General features: G+C 37.3%; 3 protein-coding genes and 1 pseudogene across 3 annotated transcripts; 3 read left to right on the forward strand and 1 right to left on the reverse strand.

Annotated features, from left to right (window-relative positions):
• The first annotated feature begins 1,317 nt into the window (after positions 1 to 1,317).
• On the forward strand, positions 1,318 to 6,163 carry LOC135623476 (mitogen-activated protein kinase 4-like; annotated as a pseudogene).
• Positions 6,164 to 12,623: 6,460 nt separating this feature from the next.
• On the forward strand, positions 12,624 to 14,130 carry LOC103998658 (bZIP transcription factor 11). The gene has a single exon (XM_009420191.3). It carries the CDS (start codon positions 13,436 to 13,438, stop codon positions 13,904 to 13,906), a length of 471 nt encoding a protein of 156 aa, XP_009418466.1. The 5' UTR covers positions 12,624 to 13,435; the 3' UTR covers positions 13,907 to 14,130.
• A 1,568-nt stretch (positions 14,131 to 15,698) lies between these two features.
• On the reverse strand, positions 15,699 to 16,205 carry LOC108951181 (receptor-like protein EIX2). Its single transcript, XM_065123685.1, has one exon. The coding sequence runs from the start codon at positions 16,203 to 16,205 to the stop codon at positions 15,699 to 15,701; it is 507 nt and encodes a 168-aa protein (XP_064979757.1).
• Positions 16,206 to 23,344: 7,139 nt separating this feature from the next.
• On the forward strand, positions 23,345 to 24,091 carry LOC108951182 (receptor-like protein EIX2). The gene has a single exon (XM_065123686.1). It carries the CDS (start codon positions 23,345 to 23,347, stop codon positions 24,089 to 24,091), a length of 747 nt encoding a protein of 248 aa, XP_064979758.1.
• Positions 24,092 to 24,864: the final 773 nt, after the last annotated feature.

Below are 24,864 nucleotides of genomic sequence, written 5' to 3' on the forward strand. Positions count from 1 at the left end.
CCATTGCCCCATTCTCTCTCGTTATAAGAGCAGAGATCAGAATCTCGCAGTGGCTTCGAACATTCAAATTACGGATATATCCTCTTGCTCTTTCCAGTAACTCGAACATTCAATCCGAGTCAGTGGAGGGTATTGAAGTAATTTTATTTATCATGCCACAAATGCCCTTCAATTGTTTTATTCTCACGCTACTCGAAAGCCTGCTTCCACCGCCTTTTGGCGGTTTTCGGAGGTACCGACGTTCGAAAAGACAAAAAAGCCCCTACACGTGCGAGTCATTTACGGTGTGCATTCTTCCTACTCACCAAGTACGGTATCGGAACGATTTGGATATGATGGTATTTTAGTCATTTCACTTATTGTAACTGATGTCCACCGGCAGCTGCAGGTGAATACACCAAAAATGAAAGCCAAATGCAAGCTTGGATGACCCAAGCGGATGACAGGTTTCCTTGAAGCAGAAGTTGGATAAGGTTCTTTTTGGTGGTTACTTTATTACAAATAATTTAGTAAGAAAAATCTTAAATATCTTTGCACGAGTATTTCCTTCTCCAGCGGTCAGATTTAACGTGGTGGGACCGCAGCATACGAACTCAAGTTTCCTGTCGAAGGTGACGTGGGATTTACCCGGCCAAAACTCGCTAGATTGGCTGTCCAATTCATGCCACCAGACTGGAAAGTCCGCCTCTCTGTTCGCTGGATAACATGGGTCCCTTCAGTCGATATAAATCTGTAGGCCATGTTGGTGGATTGATGTGTAGACCGCGACGACGCGACCTTACAGATGATCACATGCGTGAATAAATATCTTGCCCCTGTCGTTCGAACCAGAGGTTATGCCGGCGCCGCGCGCAAGCAGGTCCAAATCAATCCATACGTATTATTATTATTATTATTATTATTATGTTATGATAAAAAATATATATTAACTTATCACACGTATAAAAAATATATACGTATTATTATTATTATTATGTTATTATTATTATTATTATTATTATTATTATTATTATTATTATTATTATTACTAATTCAAAATGGATTTGATATATATATATATTTATTTATTGGGGAAGTTTCGAGCTCCGGGTTGGCCGCAGGGTGATCCTTACCTTTCCCCTGCTACGTGGCACAAGATCTTCGAAGCATCTCAAGGCTACGTAGCGCAGAAAGACTGACAGTTAAGATCAGATCATGATGAAGATGCCTGAATCTGGTCCGTTCATTGGGAACACCACGGGTTGCTCGCACCGCCACGTTTCTCCCGAGGGAACTACGTCAAATCGGTTATATTTTGGTTTGGCGCCACGCTTCCGTAACACTCCAAGGGGATCTCTACGGGGACTCTGCGAGAGTTGGGCACGGAATCCTTGCGGATTAGACGAAGGAACCGGGAGGAGATCGATCCGACCGGATCGCGAGGTTTCGGGATGGCGGTGGCGGAGCGGCCGAGGCAGCGATTTAGGGTTTATTGTAGATTCTTTTTTCTTTTTAAAGGAATTGTAGAGCAGGTGGTGATCCGAGTTAGGGATCTGCCAATCTTCAGGGAATTGGTGGGAAAGGTGGAGATTTTGGAATTTCCCGAGGGATTCGATTGGTTCTGTTGGTCTGGTGGGTGTTGCGGTTTGGGTTCTTGGGGAGCCAACGTCGTTTGCAGGTGAAAAGGAGGGAGAGTAGGAAAGTTAACATCTTTGCTGCCTGTAGTGTAGGGATCCTGTGTGAATATCTGAATTCCTCTGTTGATTGGCTTGAATAGTTGCTCCGACTGAGGTAATCGTTCTTTCCGCTTCTAAAACTTCTCCGATTATGTGGTCCCGATCACCGGATTGTCTATTGTAATCAAACATTTTCGTTTCTTTTTTCTCCTCATTTTGGCTTCTGCCATGTTTAACTAGTTTTCTGTGTGATATTTTCTCTATTTTTACGTACCAATGGTGATTCCTTGAAAGAGTGAGAGGTTCAGTTCCTCCTTGGCTTTTATGTTTGTATATGTTTCCTTGTAGTTATAAAATTGTAATTGTATAACGATTTCCAGCCTTTTCTTACTCCGATATCCTGTTTAATAGGGAAAGTTTGCTCTTTTAGATAACTCCCGTGTAGTTGAACTAGTCATTTCTGTGAAGTATGCAACTTCTTGATGTTTAACATTTAATTTTGTGTCTTTCCTTTACATTTTCTTTCTTTTAGTTGCATGATTTACGGCCTAAATTTCCTGCTTTGCTAAATTTAGTCAATTGCTGAATAATTTGATTGCAGTGCCAGTTTTTTGTCCATTCCTTTTGTAATCTATGGGAAATGGCTATGCTGGTTGATCCCCCGAATGGCATAGGAAACGTAGGGAAGTACTACTATTCTATGCGGCAAACCTTGTTTGAGGTTGACACAAAATATGTGCCCATCAAGCCCATTGGTAGAGGAGCATATGGAATTGTGTGCTCATCAATCAACCGGGAGACAAATGAACAAGTTGCAATCAAGAAAATTCACAATGTGTTCGTTAACTGTGTGGATGCAGTGAGAACATTGCGTGAATTGAAGCTTCTTCGGCATCTTCAACACGAAAATGTTATTTCTTTGAAATTATGATGCCAGCTCACCGGAGAACATTCAGGGATGTGTACCTTGTTTATGAACTTATGGATACTGATCTTCATCAGATTATCAGATCATCACAGGCACTTTCCAGTGACCACTATCAGTACTTTCTCTTTCAGGTACATGTACTTGAAATAACTTTCAAGAATATATAATTAATAATCGTAACTAATATGCAGAAAGTTTGATATTTAAAGTAATGTGCCTAAAGAGAAAGGTTTCTTCATATTTATGGAATCTACTTGTGCATTTTATTTCATTCTGAAGTCATCCTTCATGATGTTCCAGCAATCCGACATGTGATCATGCTCTGGTCATTTCAATAGAAGTTCTCACCATTACTTCATTGTATCCACATATATTTCTTTTCAGTTGGTTATAGTTGCCCCAATATTTCCATCATTGCAAATGTTGTTGAGTTTGCCCCTTAGAATGTTGAATGTTGAAGTACGGTATATGTTTCTCAAGATTCCAAGTTGTATCATAATTACTTTACTTTAACATCTGATATCCTTGTTAGGTTCACAAAAGTCTTCGAAAGTCCAGTTAATAACTAGGATTTAACGCAGGTGAAGTGGAATTCAGAAAGGGCAATGACCTATACTACTTTCACAGCCCAGGATATGTATCTTTGCCAGATGCGCAATAGTTTTTGGTGTGGTCCATATTGAACTAGCGTTCTCACTCTGGCATGATTGATGCTTAGGCACTATATTTGTCATGACTGATCCTGAGAACCATGTGGCCTAGTCCTCAAATAGACTCCTCAAAGAAGCTTTATGGAGGTGGGTTATTAGATGCTTTCTTATGCCATAGTCCATACTTGACGTGAGACTAACTAGTTTGGAATAATGCAGTAGAATTTAGTTTGTTCCACCTGTTAGAAATTTGACTATATTAGGATTAGCTGAGGTTGTCATTAATTTGGTAAAAAGATGAACTTAGCTGATGCAGCACATGGAACAGCTTCTGATCGGTGGTTAGATATTGGCTGATTGAGATGTATAGTTACTTCCTTTTTGGGATGGATGGGACAATTTGGTGTCATCTTTTTAGAAAGAGAATGAGCAACTTGTCATCGATGAACTTTCCTGCGATAATTAACTTGACTATCATTGTTTAATTAGTTTCTTGTTTTATGAATTTGTATGGCTTCTTGCCTTTCTTTCATTAAAATCTTGTTTATACATACATATTACATAAAACCTGTAAACACTAACAAATGTGTACTTGGGGTTGGATTCTGTTATTGAAGACCAGCCAAATTATGGTTAAATGGGCTTGGGCTTGGGCTAGGACAAACTAAGGTAAAGATCATGGTAACATAGGGAAAGGTTGTATACATTTCTACTGTTCTGTTTTTTTCCTCTCCCACAAACTGTAGTTCCCATGGACTAAGTTTATTCCTTTTTCTCTGAGTTTTAGTGTCTTAGAGGGTCTTTAAGTGGTCTGCAGAGTGGTCCCAATCATCTTCCTTAACTCTCTGACTCTAATTTTCTTCTTTTTCTCTTGACAACTTTAAATTATGATGTTGTTGGTTGACATTGCTCTCGCTGTCTCTGTCCTCCCCCCCTTCTCAGTTGATTTTCTACTGTAAATCTGAGACAATGGCTTTATTTAAATAACAGAAATCCTATATTGTCTATAGATTGATCAGAATTTAGTAGTCCACAGTTCAATTATGCCTATATTTTCAAAATTTTAAAGGAATAAAATTTTGATGTTACTATTTTCATATATAATATTCAAACTTTCAAGCTCATAATTTGTGATTTTAGGTTCATTGCAGTAAAATTTTATACGGCCATTGGATGCCATCTTTTGGGCACAGAACAGATGAAAACTGAATTTGGTCTGATGAAGTTATCATAGATCAAAGGTGTTTAGTTTAATTTAGGCTTTTCATTGAGTTTTTATTGCCTAATATATATGTGGGAGAAAAATTTTCTGTGTACCTTCTCTTTCTTTTTTTAACAATTTAGTTTATTAACATATTGCTGCTTGATAGTTCAACTTTTAATTTGATTTGTTACTAAACCCCAAATGATTTTATTTATTTGATTTTTTTCCTCTAAATTAACAGGGTTAAATCTGATATACACAAATGATATTCATATTGAATTGGCCTCATATTTTATTGGTTGGATAAATATAATCACAGATTAGCTAGTAAAACTTGGTACATATGAAGCATCAGAGGAAATTCTTCACTTATTCCAAAATAAAAGTTCAGATGCCAAGTTATAGTTCCTTGACACATGCTTGTGAACTCTGTCCTTTTTCTTGCATACTTTGGTCAACAACTAATCTCATTAAAGGCTTCAAATGTTTCCTCCATTGAAAGAAAACAATGTTTCCTTCATTGTCTGGAGCATAATATTATCGAGTGGATTGAGTTTCAGATCCTGTATTCTTTTGATAGGTCTATCCTTTTTCATTATCTTATTGTCGTTGTACATTGTATAGATTCAGATCCTGTAAAATTATCTTTTTCTAGACAATATGGTCTTAGGGGTCTGATGACACACTGGTTATATTATTTTTCCCGGAGGCGGCAATAATCTGTACTTCTGTTTTGTACAAATTTCTCTGCAGATATTTGTGTTGAGGATTGATATGGTTAGAGTATGTGTAGATTTGGGTAAGTCTTTACCTTCTAGAATACTTTCAAGTAATTTATTATTAATCTGTTTCATCTGATGACAGTTGCTACATGGACTGAAGAACATTCACTCGGTAAACATACACTACAGAGATCTAAAACCCGAAAATCTTCTTGTTAATGCCAATTGCGAACTCAAGATTTGCAATTTTGGTCTGACTTGTACAAGTAGTGGGAAAGTCCAATTTATAACCGAGTACATTGTTGCTTGTTGGTATCGTTCCCGAGTTACTTCTCTGCTGTGATAATTATGATACCTCCATAGATGTTTAGTCAGTAGGATGCATCTTTGCTTAGCTGCTTGGACGAAAACCATCTTCCCAGACACAGAATGCCTTATCCAGCTTAAACTCATTTCCAATGTGCTTGGCTCCATGAGTGATGCTGATATTGGCTTCATCAATAACCCAAAGTCTTGCAGATATATCAAATCCCTCCAGTATTGGCTGGTGTTCCTCTTACCAATCTCTACCGTGACACCAATCCTTTGGCCACTGATTTACTGCAGAAGATGTTTGCTTTTTATCCATCCAAGAAGATTAGTGTCACTGAGGCACTGCAGCACCCTTATATGTCAACTCTACAACCCCAGTGCCAACCATCCAGCTGAGGTTCCGATCGATCTTGACTTTGACGAAAATCTTGGTGAAGATACTAATAGGGAGATGATCTGGAAGGAGATACTTTACTATCATCCAGAAGCAAACGCGTATGACCCTTTGCTTGTTCTTATATCAGCTTCGACTCTTGCTTGTAAGTACAAAAACCTATTATTTTCTTGTGGTCATTCTCTTGTTAGCAGTTAGCAATCTGTTGCCTGTAAATATTGGTGTAATGTATGTCCTAAACGTATATGGTCTGTTGGTCCTAATGCAAAAATCAATGCTTTTATGACTTGAAAATATAAAGATCACAAAATCTGAAATCTAGTGATGCATAGTGCATTTGGTTCCTTCATGCATGGCTGCCATTATCCTGTGCTCATATGTTGTGTCTTCTCATGAGCAAAGTCCACGACCAGGTTGTGTTATGGGTTCCAACTGTTAAACTGTTCCAAGACTTGAGTAAGACACATTACATCGACTTTAGGTAAGTCTTTTGTCAAACTGCTCTTCATGGCTTTGTGGTTTTGGTCGGTTGTCGTGTTATGAGTAGTTATGCATATTTGTCATCATGTGGTTCAAAAGTTCTAATCAGGCATAGCGTGTATCAGGGAAACCATGCTTGTTTTGCTTTTGCTTGCTGATTTCTACTGGGTAAGAGGTTGATGACATTTAGGTGGTGAGGTTTATCGAGGGACATGTGACAGAACAATGACATGATGAGTGGCTGCCACCGTCCTACATGAGCTGAAATAGGATCTTGGTATAAGTTCATGATCCAACTCACATCAAACCAAATTGCATGTTTAAAGGATTCACTAGGCCTTGTAAGTGAGAGAATGTTTTGACAGTCTACAAAATGAATCCTTGAAGCATTTTGGAAGAGGCGTTTCTAATGATTGATCTTCCAAACTATTGTACGCAACAATGTTTCACATGTTCTTAAACCCTTCCTCACCAAGCTTTTTCTTCTTGTCTTTTCCCTTTGGAAAATTGTATGGAGTACACTGACTGCAATGAATATGATCATGCTGAACAGTCTGTCTTCTGATGGGTTGATTCATGTTGGGTTGGGTAAAGGATAAAGGTGTGATTCTTGTTGCGCCATGGCTTTTCCACTGTGGGGCACATAATGATCACTGTGGTGCAGTGAAAGATGAAGTGGAGGTGGTAGTGGTGATAAAGGGTGAACTATAAAGAGGATGTTGTGCAATGTTTGGAGAATGAAGACAAGTGTTGCCAATGGATGTTTGGCAAGGGAGGACAACTGAAGGCCCTTCTTTGCCGTGTGGCATCAGAACCTTCATGAGAAAACGAGAAAAAGGTAGCTTAAATGTTCAGTGGGGGTTGCATCTGCTTTCCAGAAAGGAAGATGTGAGATGAGGACAAAAACCTCATCTTTTGCTTTTGATAAACAAGAGAAAGAGCCAGAGTTTTTCTAGGTTACAACCATTACAAATCCATTGAACTTTATTCCTCCAATTAGGTCAGCTAGAAATTGTCCAAACCATCATATACTGTCACTGTTCTCACCACAATAAAAACCAGTGGCTATTCAATAGAGTGGACTTGGTAGCACAGTGCATGCAAGTTGCAAATGGCTAGATGTTACAGATATGACACCAATATATGACCACTCAATGTTTCCATTATGTCACTGTTTTGCTGACTGTTTCTCTGAGAAACTTGCAAGAATAAGATGTTTCTTTTATGCTTATGGAACTTTGAATTGTTAGGATATAGTGATTTATCTATGGGTTTGATTCTTGGTTTTGTCCTAATATGGATTGATCTAGAAATTAAAATACATTTTACAGTGTTTGAAATTTCTCATTTTTTATCCTTCCCTTGATTGTGACAAATGGATGAGAACATTAGCAAGTTTGGGAGCCATCTTCTCTTTATGAGCCTGGCAATGAAGGCCTAGAGATAGTAACTAGGATTTGGGCTACCTATGTTGTCTATTTTTTTTGGGGTCATTGTCACTGTAATTGTAGATGGTTTTTTACTCATATGTGAACTATCAATGATGGAAGTTTTGTTCTACTGAAACTTATCCTCATTTCTTTTTCTCCTCATTCATCTCATGATGGCTTTTCCCCCATACCAACTATCAATGGAAGAAGTTTTGTGCTATTGATATGAACTATCCCCATCTTTTCCCCTTCATTAATCTCATTATGACAAAATAGGGAAAAAAGATTTCATTCCATGAATCATTTCTGGTCTTTCAGTTTCCTTGCAACTTACAAGTTCTGTGATATAATCCTGTCAAATGTTTGAACCCAAATGAAGCTGATGTTGCTAAATAGAAGCCCTCGCTCCTGCAGAGACTTGAAAAAAGGATAAATATTCTTTTGTCTCTCACAGACTACTAAATATATATATGCACCATTCCCCTCAAATGGATGTCCCACATAAAACAGACTCTTTCTGCATTATTTTTTCTTAGTTGTCTTCATGCATTCCTTGTGATCACAATATAGCATTATTGATTTCACCAAAGGGGCCCAACAATTAGTGCTAGAGAAAGCATAAAAAAATCAGCACGTTTTGTAATTCATCAGAGGATTGACACATTATATGATATGAAGGAGCTGACACTGCTAAGAAAGTTACTTCAAGAACATGGAACTTGTGGATACTAGTGTTCATCAAATTCCCTCTGCAAGTAGTGTTGTTGGGTCTGTCAGTGTCTAGAATTCATACAGCTTTCCAACTGTCTTCATTGCATTCTTGTTTTGATCCTCTGATCTGTTAAATACAAACCCAATTTCCCTTATCATTTCCACCATGATCCAGCTCGAGAATGGTTTGTAAGGTTTACATATACCGTAAGAATCAAAAGTCAATGTTCAAAGGAAGTGTAGAACAGGTGGCTTATCCAAAACATAGGCACATGCATGCATTTGTACGTAAGAATCTAACTGCTACAGGAATACGTACAAAGTTGTGAATCTTAGAGACAGGTGGTGTGTAGAAGATTCATCACCAAATAAAACACGCAGTCGAGTAAGTGCTTGGCAATCTTCCATGTTTCTTTTACACTGGGGTTCCTGGAGAGAGTTCACAGGTCAATCATGGAAAGGAGGCGTTTGACCTTTATCAAGTGATGGCTTGCATTTACCAAAATCTATTGTGAGCCTTTAAGATTTACATTACATCTTGCGTATGGGAAAGGCAATTCAATTGAACTCGAAGGAACAGTATTTTTATGTTCTTTTAGATGACAGGAAGACTTCGAATTTATGAAGGGCCGATAGATTAACATGCAAATCTCAAACACTGCAAGAAAACAAAAGCCACAAAATGTTCGAAGTTCTTGAGATAGATCATAAGACATCATTATCATCAACCGAAAACTTTAGAGCAATTGTGTATAAGAGATAAAACGACTGGTCCCCGTTCATTAGCTTTTGCTCTTTTCCAAGATGGCGAGCCAGCATCAGCAGCCTTGCTTTTCTCCGTCGAAGACCCTCGTGAAGATGTTTCCTTGAATAAGATGAACTCCACCTTGATAACTGAGCTTAGATTCCATTGGATCTCCAGGCACCTTGTCCTTTTGCTGAGAACATTAATCACATGACAACTTGGGACAAAAATTCATCCTACCCAAGATTTGCTCATAAGATTTTATGATGAGATTTTGAAATTTTAATTTTTGAACTCTTGATTTTTAGTAAATGGGTCTGATACATCATTATCACATCAATATTTTATATTTCAAAATAAATGAGATTTTGAACCTTCAATCATTAATAAATTAGTCTAATATATCATCGTCAGATCAAAATTTTAAGTATATAAAAAAAATTAATGAATTTTTTAGAAAGGAAAGTGTTGTTTAGTTAAACGAAATCGAACTCGCAAACTTTTTTTTTTTTTGGTGATGGTCTCCTAATTTTGATCCGCATATGTGACACACACATTAGGTTTTTGGAGTGATTCAACCCAGCTAAACAACAGCTTAGTTATCTTGGAAAAATCAGGATTTGATCAATTGTAAGGATTCAATCAAGGAGTTTTCTTCCCCTCAAAAAAGGGAAAAAAAAAAAGATATTTAACTTACAAGAGTTGTGCTTTTCTTATGAGTTCTTTTAGCCAACACTCGTTACTATATAATTGGAAAATGATCACAATTTATGCAAGGGTATATGGACTGAATTATGTAATTGGCTCATAGCATCAGATGGAAAACTATATATTTTCTCAAGGAAAATTACAGGTGGATTACTAATCTTGATGTTGCATGAATTGCATCATAATATAGTTGTGTAGGATATAAAAGGCTGGAATATCTATGTTGGTTGTGATATTGATGGAGAACACTATTTTCTAGAGTCTTGTATTAGAAGGGTGACAAAGGTGGTGTAGATCAATCACATCAAGGTTGAAGTGTCCAAGTTACTTACTGATTGAATAGAGGATCAAGAAACCTCTGCCTTGTGAATCAATGAAGTTTGTCTACTAATGGTGTAGAAATTGCAGTCCTATCTGAATGGCTTAGCAAGGAAGCCATCCTGTTAAGAAATCCACATTGGCTATGTAGAATTTACTACATACAATGGGATTCACATCCTAATGTGAATGTTTGCTTTAATACTATCAGCAATTAGTTTATATTCTCTAAGAACTTGATCTTAAACTTATTTGGCTAATTAAGCTCAAGGTCCTCTTTATCCATTATTGTTTTTAGGCCAATTAAGAACTCGACAAGTATTAAACTTAAATATGATAATACTTAATATTATGTAATGAATATCAATAACATCTTTTTGAAGTTTTTCTTCGTATATTTTTATTTTGAACTAATTACAACTATTCAAATATCTTATGCGTCTGTCACAAATCAAAGTCAATTTAATTTATTTTTTTTTAGGAATGACCTGAAATAAGATATGGAATATAAATATTTTATCCCTTAATCAAGATATCCTTCAATTCAATCCATTGGAACTCTCATCAATATTGTCATATCGATTGATTGATGAACAACAATATATCCGAGGCTAAATAGGAAGAAAACCTGCATCAACATCCAAACATCCGCATTTGCAGGTGCTATTTGTAGCATTTGTCTTATCACTCGCATGTATTTTCTCATGCAAATAGTTGAAACCAGATTGCTACAAAAAAAAGATAAATTAGCCATTTTGATGAACTTCCAGTTCTTGTTATCTTTGGCACATCTTTTGGACACAATGCAAACCAGGCATCTTTTTTATTGGTCTTCTGAACCCCACAGACTCCCTCCATTGGCTCAACTTCAGCAATCAAGAGTTTTAGTCTTGTAAGCAAGCCTAAGATTAATGCTTATAATGCTTCAAAGTATGAAATGTCTCCTAAGTAGCAAAGGTATAAAGTTGTCAAAAGAACAAGTACTTTCATATTGGCTAAATTCCATAAGGTTCAGCTATCACTCCAACCACTATGCAGTGGTCACAGAGAGTATTTAATCCTATGATCTGAAATGGAACACAACCTAATTCCAATTGAAGTGATTTCATCTGTTTTCCATGTTGCAGAACTGAGCTCCTCTTAAAATTCTGCAATGTATGAGAGGAAGGGTCTTAATGGAGATTAATTACCAAATAGATGGAAAGATGAGTCCTTGTTTCAGTCAAAAAGCCTATAGTATTTTTTTCTGTATATAATTATGTGATGGGTAAAAAAACTTAAGACAAATTTGACTCATTAATGTTTTATTAAGGACAGCTAATCTTCTGTTTCCAGAGCTGATAATTGGTTGTCTCTGTCAATTTTGATTTCCAATGTAATGTCCAAATCAATCTTGTTTTCTCATTGTAATGCCCAAAAAGAGAAAAATAATCTTTGTTTTAATAGTTTTCAGATCTTGACAGGAGTTTTGCACACTGAATTTGCATTTTCTTTTATTTATTTTAGACTTGAGATTGATTGGAAAACAGTAACACTGAACCAAATCAATCTTGAATCCAAGAAATGTTTTGTAGTCATTTGACATCACTGAAGAAGCAGATAGGTAGATTTAGACAAAGTTCACTCTGAATTCTCTTTTGACTCTGTGAAATCAAATCCCTGTCTTGTTTTCCACACCATCATTTTCTCCTAGAAGTTACAGGATGAAGAACAAGAGAACTAAATAATGGCCACACATCATATATGGACCAAAAAGTGCCACAGGCACATGATCTTAATTACTGCATCTTTGCTGTAGCTGCTCCTTGAAGTTGATAGATGTATACCATGGTTTCTTTTCTTGGAAGATTAATCTATCATTCTCATATTATCCTGCTACCGAGGTCTATGTTGTGGAGTTCACTGCCACTTGTTGAAGCCAAATATTACAGTATCGAAGATCTCTTTGCCTCAGAATCACAGTAATCTCCAAAAGGTAGTGTCCAAACTTTGTTAAAGCTGTTCACTAGTTGCCAAATCTGGCTTCTGAAACCTATTAAAAGATGCGTTCATATGGACTAACAGCACACCTTGGCGGATCTTTGAACTTTTTCTTGGTAAATTTCTGGAAGAATGGAAAAGGGAGGATGAGAGGATGAGTCCCATTTGACTAGTGCAGCTCACCTTGGCAGCTGCAAATGCAATTCGACAATCGTTTGAAATCCGAGATGGTGTGGAGAATCCACCTTTCTCAATTGCCCACACAAGATTCCAGAGAGCTCTCTCTCTCTCTCTCTCTCTCTCTCTCTCTCTCTCACACACACACACACACACAAATGAATCTTCTTGGTGCTCTCTTCGCTTTGCTCTATAAATTGCACCCCTCCCGTGAATGCCAATTCCCTTTCCCCCTCTCCTCTTCTTGCTTGCTTAGCTTTCCGCAGATTCTGCTGCTTTGTTCTTCTCTACTCTGCTTTCTCCCTGCTTTCCCCTGCCTTCAGTGGCCCGTTTTTGAGTTTTGGGTTCTCGATCTAGAAATCGAAACCTGGCAGCTGAAGACTGTGTTCTTGCTGCTGTCACTCGTGTCCTTGTGGAAAAGGTCCCTCCTTTGCCTCCACTTTGGTTGACCTCCCTTTTCTTGGGATCCGCTCTTCTGGTACCTGCGGGAGAAACTCTGCCAAAATTTCCTCTAAAGATTCTGCTCTTGGGGTCCAAAACCTCGCCAAAATCTGGCCTTTACTTCATCTTTGGTATAAAAATTCGATCTTGCTACTGAAATCTCGCCGGGGTATTCTTCTGTTCTTCCGGTTCCAAGATCTGATCTTTTCGTGCCTCCCCTGTTTTCTTCACATGCAGTGTCTGTTCCTCTTGATGTTTCTAATTGATGTCGCCTATCCTAAGTGAGATCCTTCTCTGTGGGTTTATGATAAATTCCAGTCTCAGGCGGAGGACCCATCTCGTTCAATCCTTCTCCGTCGTCTTCCTTCACTGGTTTTATGTGTTTTCATGAGCTTGTTCTGAGATCTGAGCACTTGGACTCTGTCCATCTTTTCACATATACAGTCTCCTACTTTTCTTATTAGTGTCAATTCTGCTATATACTTTTACTATTTATCTATATCTCCACCCAAAATCTGGCATTAAAATCTAAAAGACTGCTAAAAAAGATTTAATCTTTCACCGTAAAAAGAAAGTTTCCATGGCTTCTCCCGGTGGCACTTCTTCAGGGTCCAGCCTGCTGCAGAACTCAGCCTCCGAGGAGGATCTGCAGGCAGTGATGGACCAGAAGAAGCAAAAGAGAATGAAATCGAACCGCGAGTCCGCGAGGCGGTCAAGGATGCGCAAACAGAAGCGTTTGGATGATCTCGCGGCACAGATATGCCAGCTGAGGAAGGAGAACAGCCAGATCTTGACATCCTTGAGTCTCACCACAAAGCACTTTTTTGCCGTGGAGACTGAGAACTCTGTCCTGAGGACTCAGATGATGGAGCTCAGCAGCAGGCTGCAGTCTCTCAATGAGATCCTCCACTGCTTGAACGGAAGCAACACCATCAGCAATGGCCTCTTCTGTGATAGCAATCAGATCAATAACAGCTCCATCACTCCATGGAACCTCATGTGCATGAATCAGCAGCCCATCATGGCCTTAGCAAACATATTTCACTACTGACAGATCATAATCCACTAATGATCTGTATTTGTTGGTTCTTGCCAATGAATTGGTGTATATTAGCTTTTAGAACTTGTTGGACACGAAGGCAAAGAGTTGGGAGTGTCTTGAGACCTTCGGTCACAGGTTCTGGTTTGTATATGGTATATTACCTGCATATGCATCCAGAACTACTGTTGTAATATACTTATTATAATAGATCAAAAGCCTATGTTCTTGACAAAGTGCTCTCTCTCTCTGCACACACATTATTTGGATGATCAAGAATTACATTAGAATATCTGGTTTGATTCATCAAACTAAGGCAACTTGTCAATGCTTTGTTTGGGGGATTGAAGAGATGTGACAACTGAACAGCGACATGTAGGGCTGTAGGAAAATAATTTGAATGGTTAGGTGGTTTGAACCATTAACATGTAGTACAAAGAGAGAATAGACATCTTAATCATTGAACTCCAAGAAAGTTACATTGCCATTCCCACCATGCATATATTACTAGCTTAATCATTGTAGCTGATGTCTCCCTTTTCCCTTTTTCTCTTTGGATTTTGCTGGCTGGCCATTCTGATAATTGCCCAATGAGAAAATATATTGAACATGGTGAGGTGGTGTGGTTTCTTTTAAGTTGTTCATGTTGCTGACAAGTTTCTCAGCTGGAATCTGCTGAAGTAAGCCATTATGTAAGCAGACTGCAACACCTCAATGGAATCCAGTAGTGTATTCACACTTCTGCTTAGATGGAGGCTGGAGAACTAAATGCTTCTGCTGGACTACATTCAATTTCTTGATGTTTGTGCGCTCTAATCTTTGACAACTGATGCGTTGAACAATTTATGACAACTTCTTGTTTCTCAATCTCTGAACAACATTGATTGTTTCTGGACAAGAAACAAATAATTGATGCTGCAAATTAAGTTTCACTGCCTTCAGAAACAGTAGCAATAGGAAGGGTGGCAGCCTGGACAAATTCAACTAATAATATATTAATTTGATCCCTAGGGAAAAGAAGATAATCCAAATGGCAGATGGATTCAATATATAGGGCTCGATGATAGAAGATTTGTAATATCTTACGTATTTATATATTATCCACTTTCAGTTCTTAAAAGATCATATCTTTTTATACATGAGAGTAATTAAGAGTCACTACCAATAAGATCATATGCTAAGAAATTTTATCATAATCAAATTTCTTTTTTGATATTCATAATCAAAATCTAATTATATTTATAAAATATCTTAATTTAATTGAGTCACATAATCTAACAATCACGTCTAAACACATTAACCAAAAGGCTAGTAAAAGCAACAAAAATTATCTAACAAAATCTACCATATAAAATAACAGCACGATGGTAGATAAAGTAGTTGAAGAGATTAGAAGGAATGCATACATGATGGTATTGATGAAGCCAAAGGTCATCAACGACGATACTTCTTCCTTCTTTATTCGACACATTGCATTGCATGATGATTACACACAGCATTACTTGAAAGCAGCTTGTGACCTCAAGATGTAATAATAAGTTCTTCAGCATACTTCTTTCTGCTTTATTATAATGTCATAAAGACAACGGTAGGGATGACTGACTTGAACATATTGATTAGAACGACGGATGATGAAGTTTTTGAACTGATTAGAACAAATACATACATACAAATGAAGCAAAAGGCCATCAACTGCGATACCCTTTCCTTCTTTATTCTGACAACATTAAACCATAACATACGAGCTGGAATTACTAACTGGAAAAGCAACTTGAGACCTCCTTAAGATGTAACAACAAACTCTTCAGTTCTTGCCACCGATGGATAAAGTCACACTTTGCTGCTTGGACTTTAACCTTGCACATCCGACTGGCAACTGCACGTAGCACCAATCGTAAGCCTTGTCGATTAATCGAAAGAAAGCAATCCTTATGCTCTGTTTCATGATCATTGTTCCTATAAAACTCCAAAAACCAACGACAAAACCCATGACGATGCTGGTAATTTCCCACACTGTTTCAAGCCTGTCATCATTTTTCTCTTCCTGTTCATCTGCTGCATGAGGTGGACTTTGATGAGCTGCATCACCGGGGCATTCTGGCAGTGGCGTACCACAAAGGTATTCATTACCATCATAGATTGACGGGTCGTCAATGAAGGTCGACATTTGACCACCTGCTGTTGGAATTCTTCCTGACAAGTTATTGTGAGAGAGATTCAAGTGGCTTAGGAAGTTGAGAGATGAAAAGCTGGAAGGAATATCTCCTGTGGGATTATTCATTGACAAGTCAAGTGATTCCAGTTGTTCCATGGAACCAATCTTTTCTGGAATGGTTCCTCTCAAATGATTCTTGGATAAGTTCAAGAAAAGCAATCCATGGAGGTTTGTTAGCTCTCTTGGGATCTCACCGGAAAGATTATTATTTGATAGATCTATGCTTGTTACAAGTGAGAGAATTGTGGTGTATTGATATCAAATCCTTTGGCTGTTATGACTATGCTCTCGCCATAGTAACCCACAGTTCCATCAAGATGAAGCAATGACGTAGTATCATGTTGTATCTCAACCATAGCACTACAATTTCCAAGAGATGAAGGTATGCTACCAGAAAGATTGTTGAAAGAAAGATCGAAAACTTGGATAGAAGTAAGATTTGCTGGCAATGAAGCAAAATCGTTGCTCGTTACTCGATTGCGAAAATATTGAGAAGATTGGAGTGGGAGAGATCATCTATAAGAGCTGAAGCATGTGTGGAACCAATCGAAGAAACACGAAGAGAAAAGGAGATTAGAGTAGGGAAATTAGCTTCTCAGACATTGAGCATCTGAGAGAATCGAGGGGTTGGAGGAAGAGAGATTAGCCTATGAAACGTTGAGCGAACAAGAAACTAATCTAATGGGCACCAAGAGAATCAAGAAAATTCGAGTATAGGATATCAACATTTGAGACTTTGAGAGGAGGAGGAATCGATCAAAAGAACACTAAGAGAATTAGGAGGATTCGAGCAGGGAACCATATGAAAAGGCTGAGAACACTTAAAATCGATATGATTTCGACTACTAGTTGTAGCTTGTTTTACGAATTTGAATCCAACTATAGCTTATTTTATGAATTGAAATTGAAATGAGTTGACATTATTAGTTTTTTTAGGAGGGCTTGTAAGACATATATTCCTTACAGAAATAAATAATTATAAACATACAGTTGTTTCTAATCTCGATTCTTTGAGCAATATTAAAATTTTAATTAATATTAATACTTTTTTTTAATTAATATGGATAATTTATCATAAAAAGATCCTACCAATAGGTTTTCTAGTGCCCTTTAAAAATTATCTTGGTCACCTTTTTTATATATTTAAATTTTATCTATTTACTTCAATCAATTTTTTTTCAAAGTGCTGTGACTCAATTCTGATCAGTGAACTAATTCGAGTCAACCCTTTCTCTAACTCATCGATTTCTTTCTCCTTCTCACTTCACTCCTTCTCAACCTCTTTTTTTTTTCTCCCTTCCCTCCTCCTCTAAGTCATCTAGGGATGACAATGGAGGAGACGATGACAAAAGAACAATTGAAAAATGATAGAAAGGGGGCTAAAAGAAAAACGAGGGAAGAAAATCAAATCACCCAATTCGATTTGATTTGCTTTGATTTAATAAAAAAGCCAATGGAGCCAACCCATGCATGGAGGGTGGCGGTCGACAAAGCTAGCTCGTACACGAATGTAGAGGTGACTAATGGGGCTAGCCCGTGCTAGTGTGAAGTGGGTTGGCTGGTGAGGTAGCTCGCACGTGGAGACGTGGGTGGCCATAGGATGAGAGGGAGCGACCAACATGGACACCCCGCACTCGAGGCCCTTACAGCTAGGGCAAGGTGGTTGGTGGGGTGGAGTGTGGTGGTCAACAATGATATATTATATAAATATTTGCTTTTCTAATTTTTCTTCTTTATATAGGTCCTTTGTGAACTACACGAGATTAAAGTCTAGACTGACCATTGTGGACAAATATCGCTTGCGTAACTCATGGCTTAGGCAATCCCAACTATGAAGATGGCAACATGGGAGTCAGGTGTTGGCCGTATTATGTTGGGCATCGGTCATGTGGTGCTAAGGTGTCAATAACTCTTAAGTCATTACTCCCATATCATTACTTATTTATGCACTTATCTTCTTTCTCGTTACTCTTGCATCTTTATATGATTACTTTTCAAAAAAAAAAATCAGTGTGATCCAAGCACCTCAATGTTTAAGTTAGTTTATGTTATTACTCATGATATAGGGATTAAGATTTTTTAACCGTTATTATTAAATATTTTATTTAATAATAATGTAACCATTCTCATTAAGATTCATAATTTATTATCATGAATTTTTTCATTTATTATAGTTTAAATAATTTCAGTTTTTTATTCATTATAAATAAAATTATTATTATTAAATTAAATATTTAATAGCATTAAAATTCTTCATTATGGTCCAAACATTATAAATTCGAATTAATTCTTGAATGTTATGAGTTGGTGATAATAAATATTTTTGATGGAATAAATATTTTTGATGGGAGAACATCTATATAAACGAGGATTTTGGTCCTTGGGCTCAACATCTCTTTAAGTCAAAAAAATTTCCTAAACTATCTAACATAGAGTTCCAAGCCGAAAAGTGTCAAAGTTTAAGAAGAAATCACCGTAGAAATTCTTGATAATAATGACTAGAGGTACACTATTTTATTTTCACATTAGTTTTATTATGTTTATATTATAATGTTTTAGAAACATAAGTTGATATCAAATAATACTAACAGAAGATATATTAACAGTTACATTTCACATCCCAATTAATGTTTTAAGAGTCGGAAGATTTGCCAATCTCATTCCAACCCATTCATCACGTCATTGACTCTTTTCGTAGCCACACTATAATGTTATTATATATGTATGTATGAAAACTCAGTCCAACATCACACCTTAAACTTCTATCTCTGAAAGCTTACTCAATGGGTGTCGGCAACGGCTGCAAGGGCGGATCTATTTACGCAAAGCATGTCACCATGCTCATGGCCATAATTATGAGCATTGGAGCCATCTCCTGTTGTCTCGGACATGGCGGGGGCGATCATGATGGCCATCTCGGGGCGAAGGGGGGAAGCTGCATAAAGAGCAAGAGCAGAGCTCTCCTAGCCATCAGATCTGATATTTTGGGCATTAGATCTGCTTTGTAATTACACAGATCTAATGTATCCATCTAAATCAATATACAAAAATTGATTTAGATCTGTATACAATATACAAATATCTAAATCAATACAATGTATACAGTAATTGTATACATTAGATAGATAACACAAGAAGAACTTTGAGAACTTTGTGTATACATTGAGGAGTCATAATCACACTAAGAATCTATAATAGATCTGTTCTAGAAAGCACTGCTACATAATTAAGAACAGTTTATATTGTCCTTGTCTTTTTTCCTTTCTTTCTCTTTTTTTTTGTCTTATTTTTCTCATTTTCTTTGAAATCTCATAGCTGCTAAAAACTATCTTGTTGCTACTTTTTTTGTCTCTTTTTATAACCACCGCACTCCCCCTAATATAAATTAGGGTTAGGTTAAGAGAGGGTGAGCTGTGGACTGATAAAGCCCACCTTGGACTGAATATGGGCTATTAGCCTAACAACCTCCCCCTTCAGCCCATAAGGGAGGTTGTCCCATGACTCATCAATGTGAAGCCATGCCGATCAGCTATCAGCATATCTCATGTCTTTCTTTTGGTAAGATCTTTATTCTATTTGGTAGTAGTACCGAATCATAAGTGTGATTCTTCTGAAGAGTATCCATCTCTTCCTGCATAGCAACTAACCACTTCTCTTTTTGCTCACTTTCAACAATTTCTTAGTAACTCTTTGGTTCACCTACATCAGTAAGCATCAATACTCATCTATAGAGTATCTTTTGGAAGGTTGACGTTGTCTAGAAAATCTTCTCAACTAAGGTTCTACGGGAAGTTGCTCTTCAACTTCTTCTTGCTCAATATGTCTTGCAGGTAGATCAACATCAGGCTCTACACCATTTTCCTGCATATCTTCCCCATCACCCTGATATATTGGATGAGTAACTAGGTCACAATCTGCTAATCCTTCTGCAGAAGTTTTGGTCGGTGTCTTCTTCTTCAAATCTTCAAAGGTTGATCCTCAAAGAAGATCTGCTTCTAAACACCTGCTTTTTTGAATCCCAAAGCCTATAATCAAACTGATCATGTGAGTAACCAAGAAAAATATATTCTTTAGTCTTATCATCCAGCTTGGATCTCCCCCATCACCCTGCATATCTCCCCCATCACCCTGATATACTGGATGAGTAACTAGGTCACAATCTGCTAATCATTCTGCAGAAGTTTTGGTCGATGTCTTCTTCTTCAAATCTTCAAAGGTTGATCCTCAAAGAAGATCTGCTTCTAAACACCTTCTGCTTTTTTGAATCCCAAAGCCTATAACCAAACTGATCATGTGAGTAACCAAGAAAAATATATTCTTTAGTCTTATCATCCAGCTTGGACCTCTCATTGTCTGGAATATGTATGCAAATACACGACAACCAAACACTCTCAAATGCCTGTAGGAAACATCTTTCCCTGACCATATATGCTCTGCAACATCACCATCTAGGGTTGTATATGGTGATAAGTTGATCATATCAACTGCAGTCCTCAAAGCCTCATCTCAAAACCTTTTGGGTAGCTTGGCTTGTGAAAGCAAACATTTGATCTTTTCTATGATGGTGTGGTTCATCTTCTCTCCAATTGCATTATGTTGAGGTATACCAAGAACTATTATCTCATGTTGGATCCCATGTGACCTACAATAATAATTAAATAATCCTATGTACTCACTACCATTATATGATATTATGTATTTCAATTGTCTTTCTGTTTCCCTTTCAACCATGTCATGAAACTCTTTGAAGACATTAATCACCTGATCTTTGGTCTTCAAAGCATAGGCCTAAATTTTCCTAGAAAAAACATATATAAAAATGAAAATAAAGTGCACCACTTATGCTAGGAACATCAACAAATCCACTAGGAGTTTTTATCCTCAAAGGAACCACATATATCTGTATAAACACGGTCTAACACATGCATTTTTCTAGACATAGTAGGACTAGTAAATGAATCTCTATATTGTTTACCATCCAAACAATCAATACAAGGGTTCAGATGTGTACCTCTAGCAATACCTCTCTTGGAAAGAGCTTACAGCCCCTTCTCGCTCATGTGTCCCAATCGCCTATGCCACAACTCAGTCTTTCTCTATAGCATTTAACTACTCACCACAAGCTTTGGCCTGTAACCTATATAATGTGTAACATTTCTTTCCACTAGCTATAACAAGAGAACCCTTACTGATCTTCCATTGCCCTCTATAAAATCTGCTATCATAGTTTTCATCATCTAGTCTTCCAACTGAAATTAAATTCAGCCTCAAGTCAACCACATGCCTCACATCCTTAAGCACTAACTTGCAGTCAAGGTTGATTTTTAAATGGATATCACCTATACTAATGATGTCTGCTATGCCATAGTTGCCTATCTTGACAACACCAAAATTTCCAAACCTGTATATAGTAAAAAACTCCCTCCCATGGTATAGCATGATAACAAGCACATGTGTCAATCACCCACTCAAGATCTTGACACACACAAGAAAAAATATCATCAAAGGGAGACAAAATCAAATAATCATCACCCTACACTATAGTTGTAGTATTATCCTGACTCTATAGACTCCACTTCTTTTCCCTTTTTCTTACTCTTCTTAAGTTGCTTACATTGGTTCTTATAATGTCCTTTTTCACCACAGTTATAGCAAACAATATCTTTTCTTGATCTTAACTTGCTCCTACCTATGCGTGAACTACTTCTAGACTTTGACCTTCCTTTGTTCTCTGAGATAAGTGCTTGTGAATCATTCTGAGATGATGTTGAATTCTTTCTTCTCAACTCCTTATTCAACACACTGCTTGTTACTTGACTTATGGTGACAACACCATCTGACATAGAATTACTGAGGGAAACCACCAGTGTCTCTCAACTTTCTGGTAATGAACTGAGAAGCAACAACGCCTGCAACTCATCATCAAGAGACATTTTCATATAGGATAACTGGTTAGTAATACTCTATATTTCATTCAAATGCTCAACAATAGAAGCATCCTCCCTATATGTTAGGTTCATAAGTTTTCTGATAAAAAAAGCTTTGTTACCAGCTTTTTTTTTTCATAGAGACATTCCAATTTTTTCCAAAGAGAATATGTAGAACTTTAAGTAGAAATATGATGAAAGACATTATCATCAAGCCATTGTCGAATAAACCTAACTATTTTTCGATCTAACCTCTTCCACTCATCATTTGTCATAGTTGTGGGTTTTGCACTATCCCCCTGCAAAGGTCCATACAAATCTTTGTAATACAAGAGATCTTTCATTCTTGGTTTCCATTTCATCCAATTGTTTCCATTTAAACTAATCATGCAAGAAATATTACTAACCTTTATGTTCAAATATAAAAATTAAATCATCACAACCCTGCTCTAATACCAGTTGATGGGATATAAAGTGAAATAAACTTTTGTATATGAACAAATACTAGCAGACTATAATACGCAGTGGAATTAAATGGAATCACAATCAAATAGAACACCAAGATATACATGGAAAACCCCTCCAATATGAAGGGTAAAAATTACGGGACAAACTAGAGATAATCCACAATAATAATAATGAATATGCAAATCCTCAATCTTTTATCCAAAACCCTAGCAACAATCACAAGAGAATAACTATGATACAAGGATCACATCATTATGCACAATATCTAAATCATCCCTAATTCTCCACAAGTAATCATAGTAATAATCTACTGTAGATCTGATTATCCTTGTATTCTTCTCTTTCTTTCTCTTTCTTTTTTGTCTTGTTCTCCTCGTTTTCTTTGAAATCTCATGGCTACCAAAAACTGTCTTTGTTGCTGTATTTTTCTGCCTCTTTTTATAGCGACCACACTTCACCCCTAATATAAATTAGGATTATATTAAAAGGAGATAAGCTATGAGCTGATAAAATCTATTTTAGGTTAAATATGGGCTGTCAGCCCAACACTACTGTTGCCTCAGCCATGGCGAGGGCGATCATGATGGCCATCACGGGGCGAAGGGGGGAAGCTACATAGAGAGCGAGAGGAGAGCTCTCCTAGCCATCAGATCTGATGTGTACGACTCTGGCGAAAGATTCTCTTCTTGGATCGGTGAAGATTGCTGTCATTGGAGAGGAGTGGCTTGTGACAACACCACCAGCCATGTCATCAAGCTCGACCGCCACTATCCTTACACTCGCAATTCCAACACATACGGCTGGGACGACGATGATGCCATTTGCTACATTCAAGAAGGGATGGGTGCGAGCAACGTAAATCCTGCTTTGCGTGATTTGAAGCATTTGAAATATCTTGATTTGAGCATGAATAATTTCTCTGGTTCCCACGTCCCCCACATGATTGCTTCACTTATGCACTTAGAATATCTTAACCTATCCAATGCTGGGTTTGGTGGGTTAATACCTCCTCAACTAGGGAACCTCTCCAACCTACACTTCCTCGATCTTGGAGGATGTGGATTTACTGATCTACGAGCTGATGACCTTGATTGGCTCTCCGGAATTCCTTCTCTAAAACATGTTGACATGAGTTTTGTCAACCTCTCTAAAGCAACTAATTCAATTTCCAGTCTTGAAGTATTGCACTTGAGGTGGGCAAGCCTCCCGTATATTCCATCACCTCGGTCCCCATTTAATTTGACTTCAATCGTAAAGCTGGATCTCTCTAGTTATTCCAACTTGAACACAACAATTCTAAGATGGCTCTCTCATGCTAGCAGCCTTGTATATCTTGATCTTTCTCACTGCAGTCTTGTCAATATTGAGTCACTACAAGTCACTCCGGGAGCTCTGAGTAATTTGAAAGAACTGGATTTGCAATACAATGATATCAAAGGAGCAATTTTTAGAATAATAATGAATCTGAGCAGGACCTTCAAGCATTTGGATTTAAGTTGGAATTCATTAAGTGGAGATATTGCACAAATCTTGTGGAGCCTTGGACCTCTGGAGTACCTTGCATTGGATTTTAACGACCTCAAATGACATATTTCATAAATAGTGAAAAATTTCCAGCTTGCGATATTTAAGTTTGAGATCCAATCACATTACCGGAGAAATTCCACCAACTTGGAGAACTTGAGATTGTCGGGAAATAACATTTCAGGACAAATACCAGAAACTTGGGAATCTCACCAATTTGAAATACTTAGATCTCTCAAACAACAATATTACTGGAGGTATACCAACAACTTTCAGTAATCTCATCAACTTGGAGATCTTATTCCTATCACAAAATAAGATTTCGAAACAAATACCAAAAACCATAAGGAATCTTCAAAATATATTGTCTTTATGTATATATGATAATTTTATTACCGGGCAGATACCACATACCTTCAACAGACTCTACATAAACTGTGCAATTTGAGTTGGATAGATTTGTCTCGTAATCATATTAGTGGAGAGTTAACAGATTTGATCGATGCTTTACCATATTGTAAACAAGGATCCTGTTTATATATATTTATTGGGGCTAACAATTTGAGTGGGATTGTCCCTTTAAATATAGGTCAATTATCTGTATTATCTGGATCTCTCCTCAAATTTGCTGGAAGGCAACATCACCGAAGCACACTTTTCCAAACTCACCAATTTAACCTATTTGGATATATCTTACAATGCCTTGAGTGTGATCCTACCCAACGATTGGCTTCCACCTTTCAATGCCTATAGTATTTTCATGAGCTCATGTTATCTAGGAACAAAATTTCCTACTTGGATTCAAACACAAACAAATTTGAAATATCTTTCTTTAT

The sequence above is a fragment of the Musa acuminata genome, chromosome BXJ2-9 (genome assembly GCF_036884655.1).
Source record: "Musa acuminata AAA Group cultivar baxijiao chromosome BXJ2-9, Cavendish_Baxijiao_AAA, whole genome shotgun sequence".
NCBI lineage: Eukaryota > Viridiplantae > Streptophyta > Magnoliopsida > Zingiberales > Musaceae > Musa > Musa acuminata.

Excerpts from the sequence above, each read along its gene's own strand:
- LOC103998658 (XM_009420191.3), top strand. The coding sequence starts at position 13,436 with ATGGCTTCTCCCGGTGGCACTTCTTCAGGGTCCAGCCTGCTGCAGAAC.
- LOC108951182 (XM_065123686.1), top strand. The coding sequence starts at position 23,345 with ATGGGTGCGAGCAACGTAAATCCTGCTTTGCGTGATTTGAAGCATTTG.
- LOC108951181 (XM_065123685.1), bottom strand. The coding sequence starts at position 16,205 with ATGGAACAACTGGAATCACTTGACTTGTCAATGAATAATCCCACAGGA.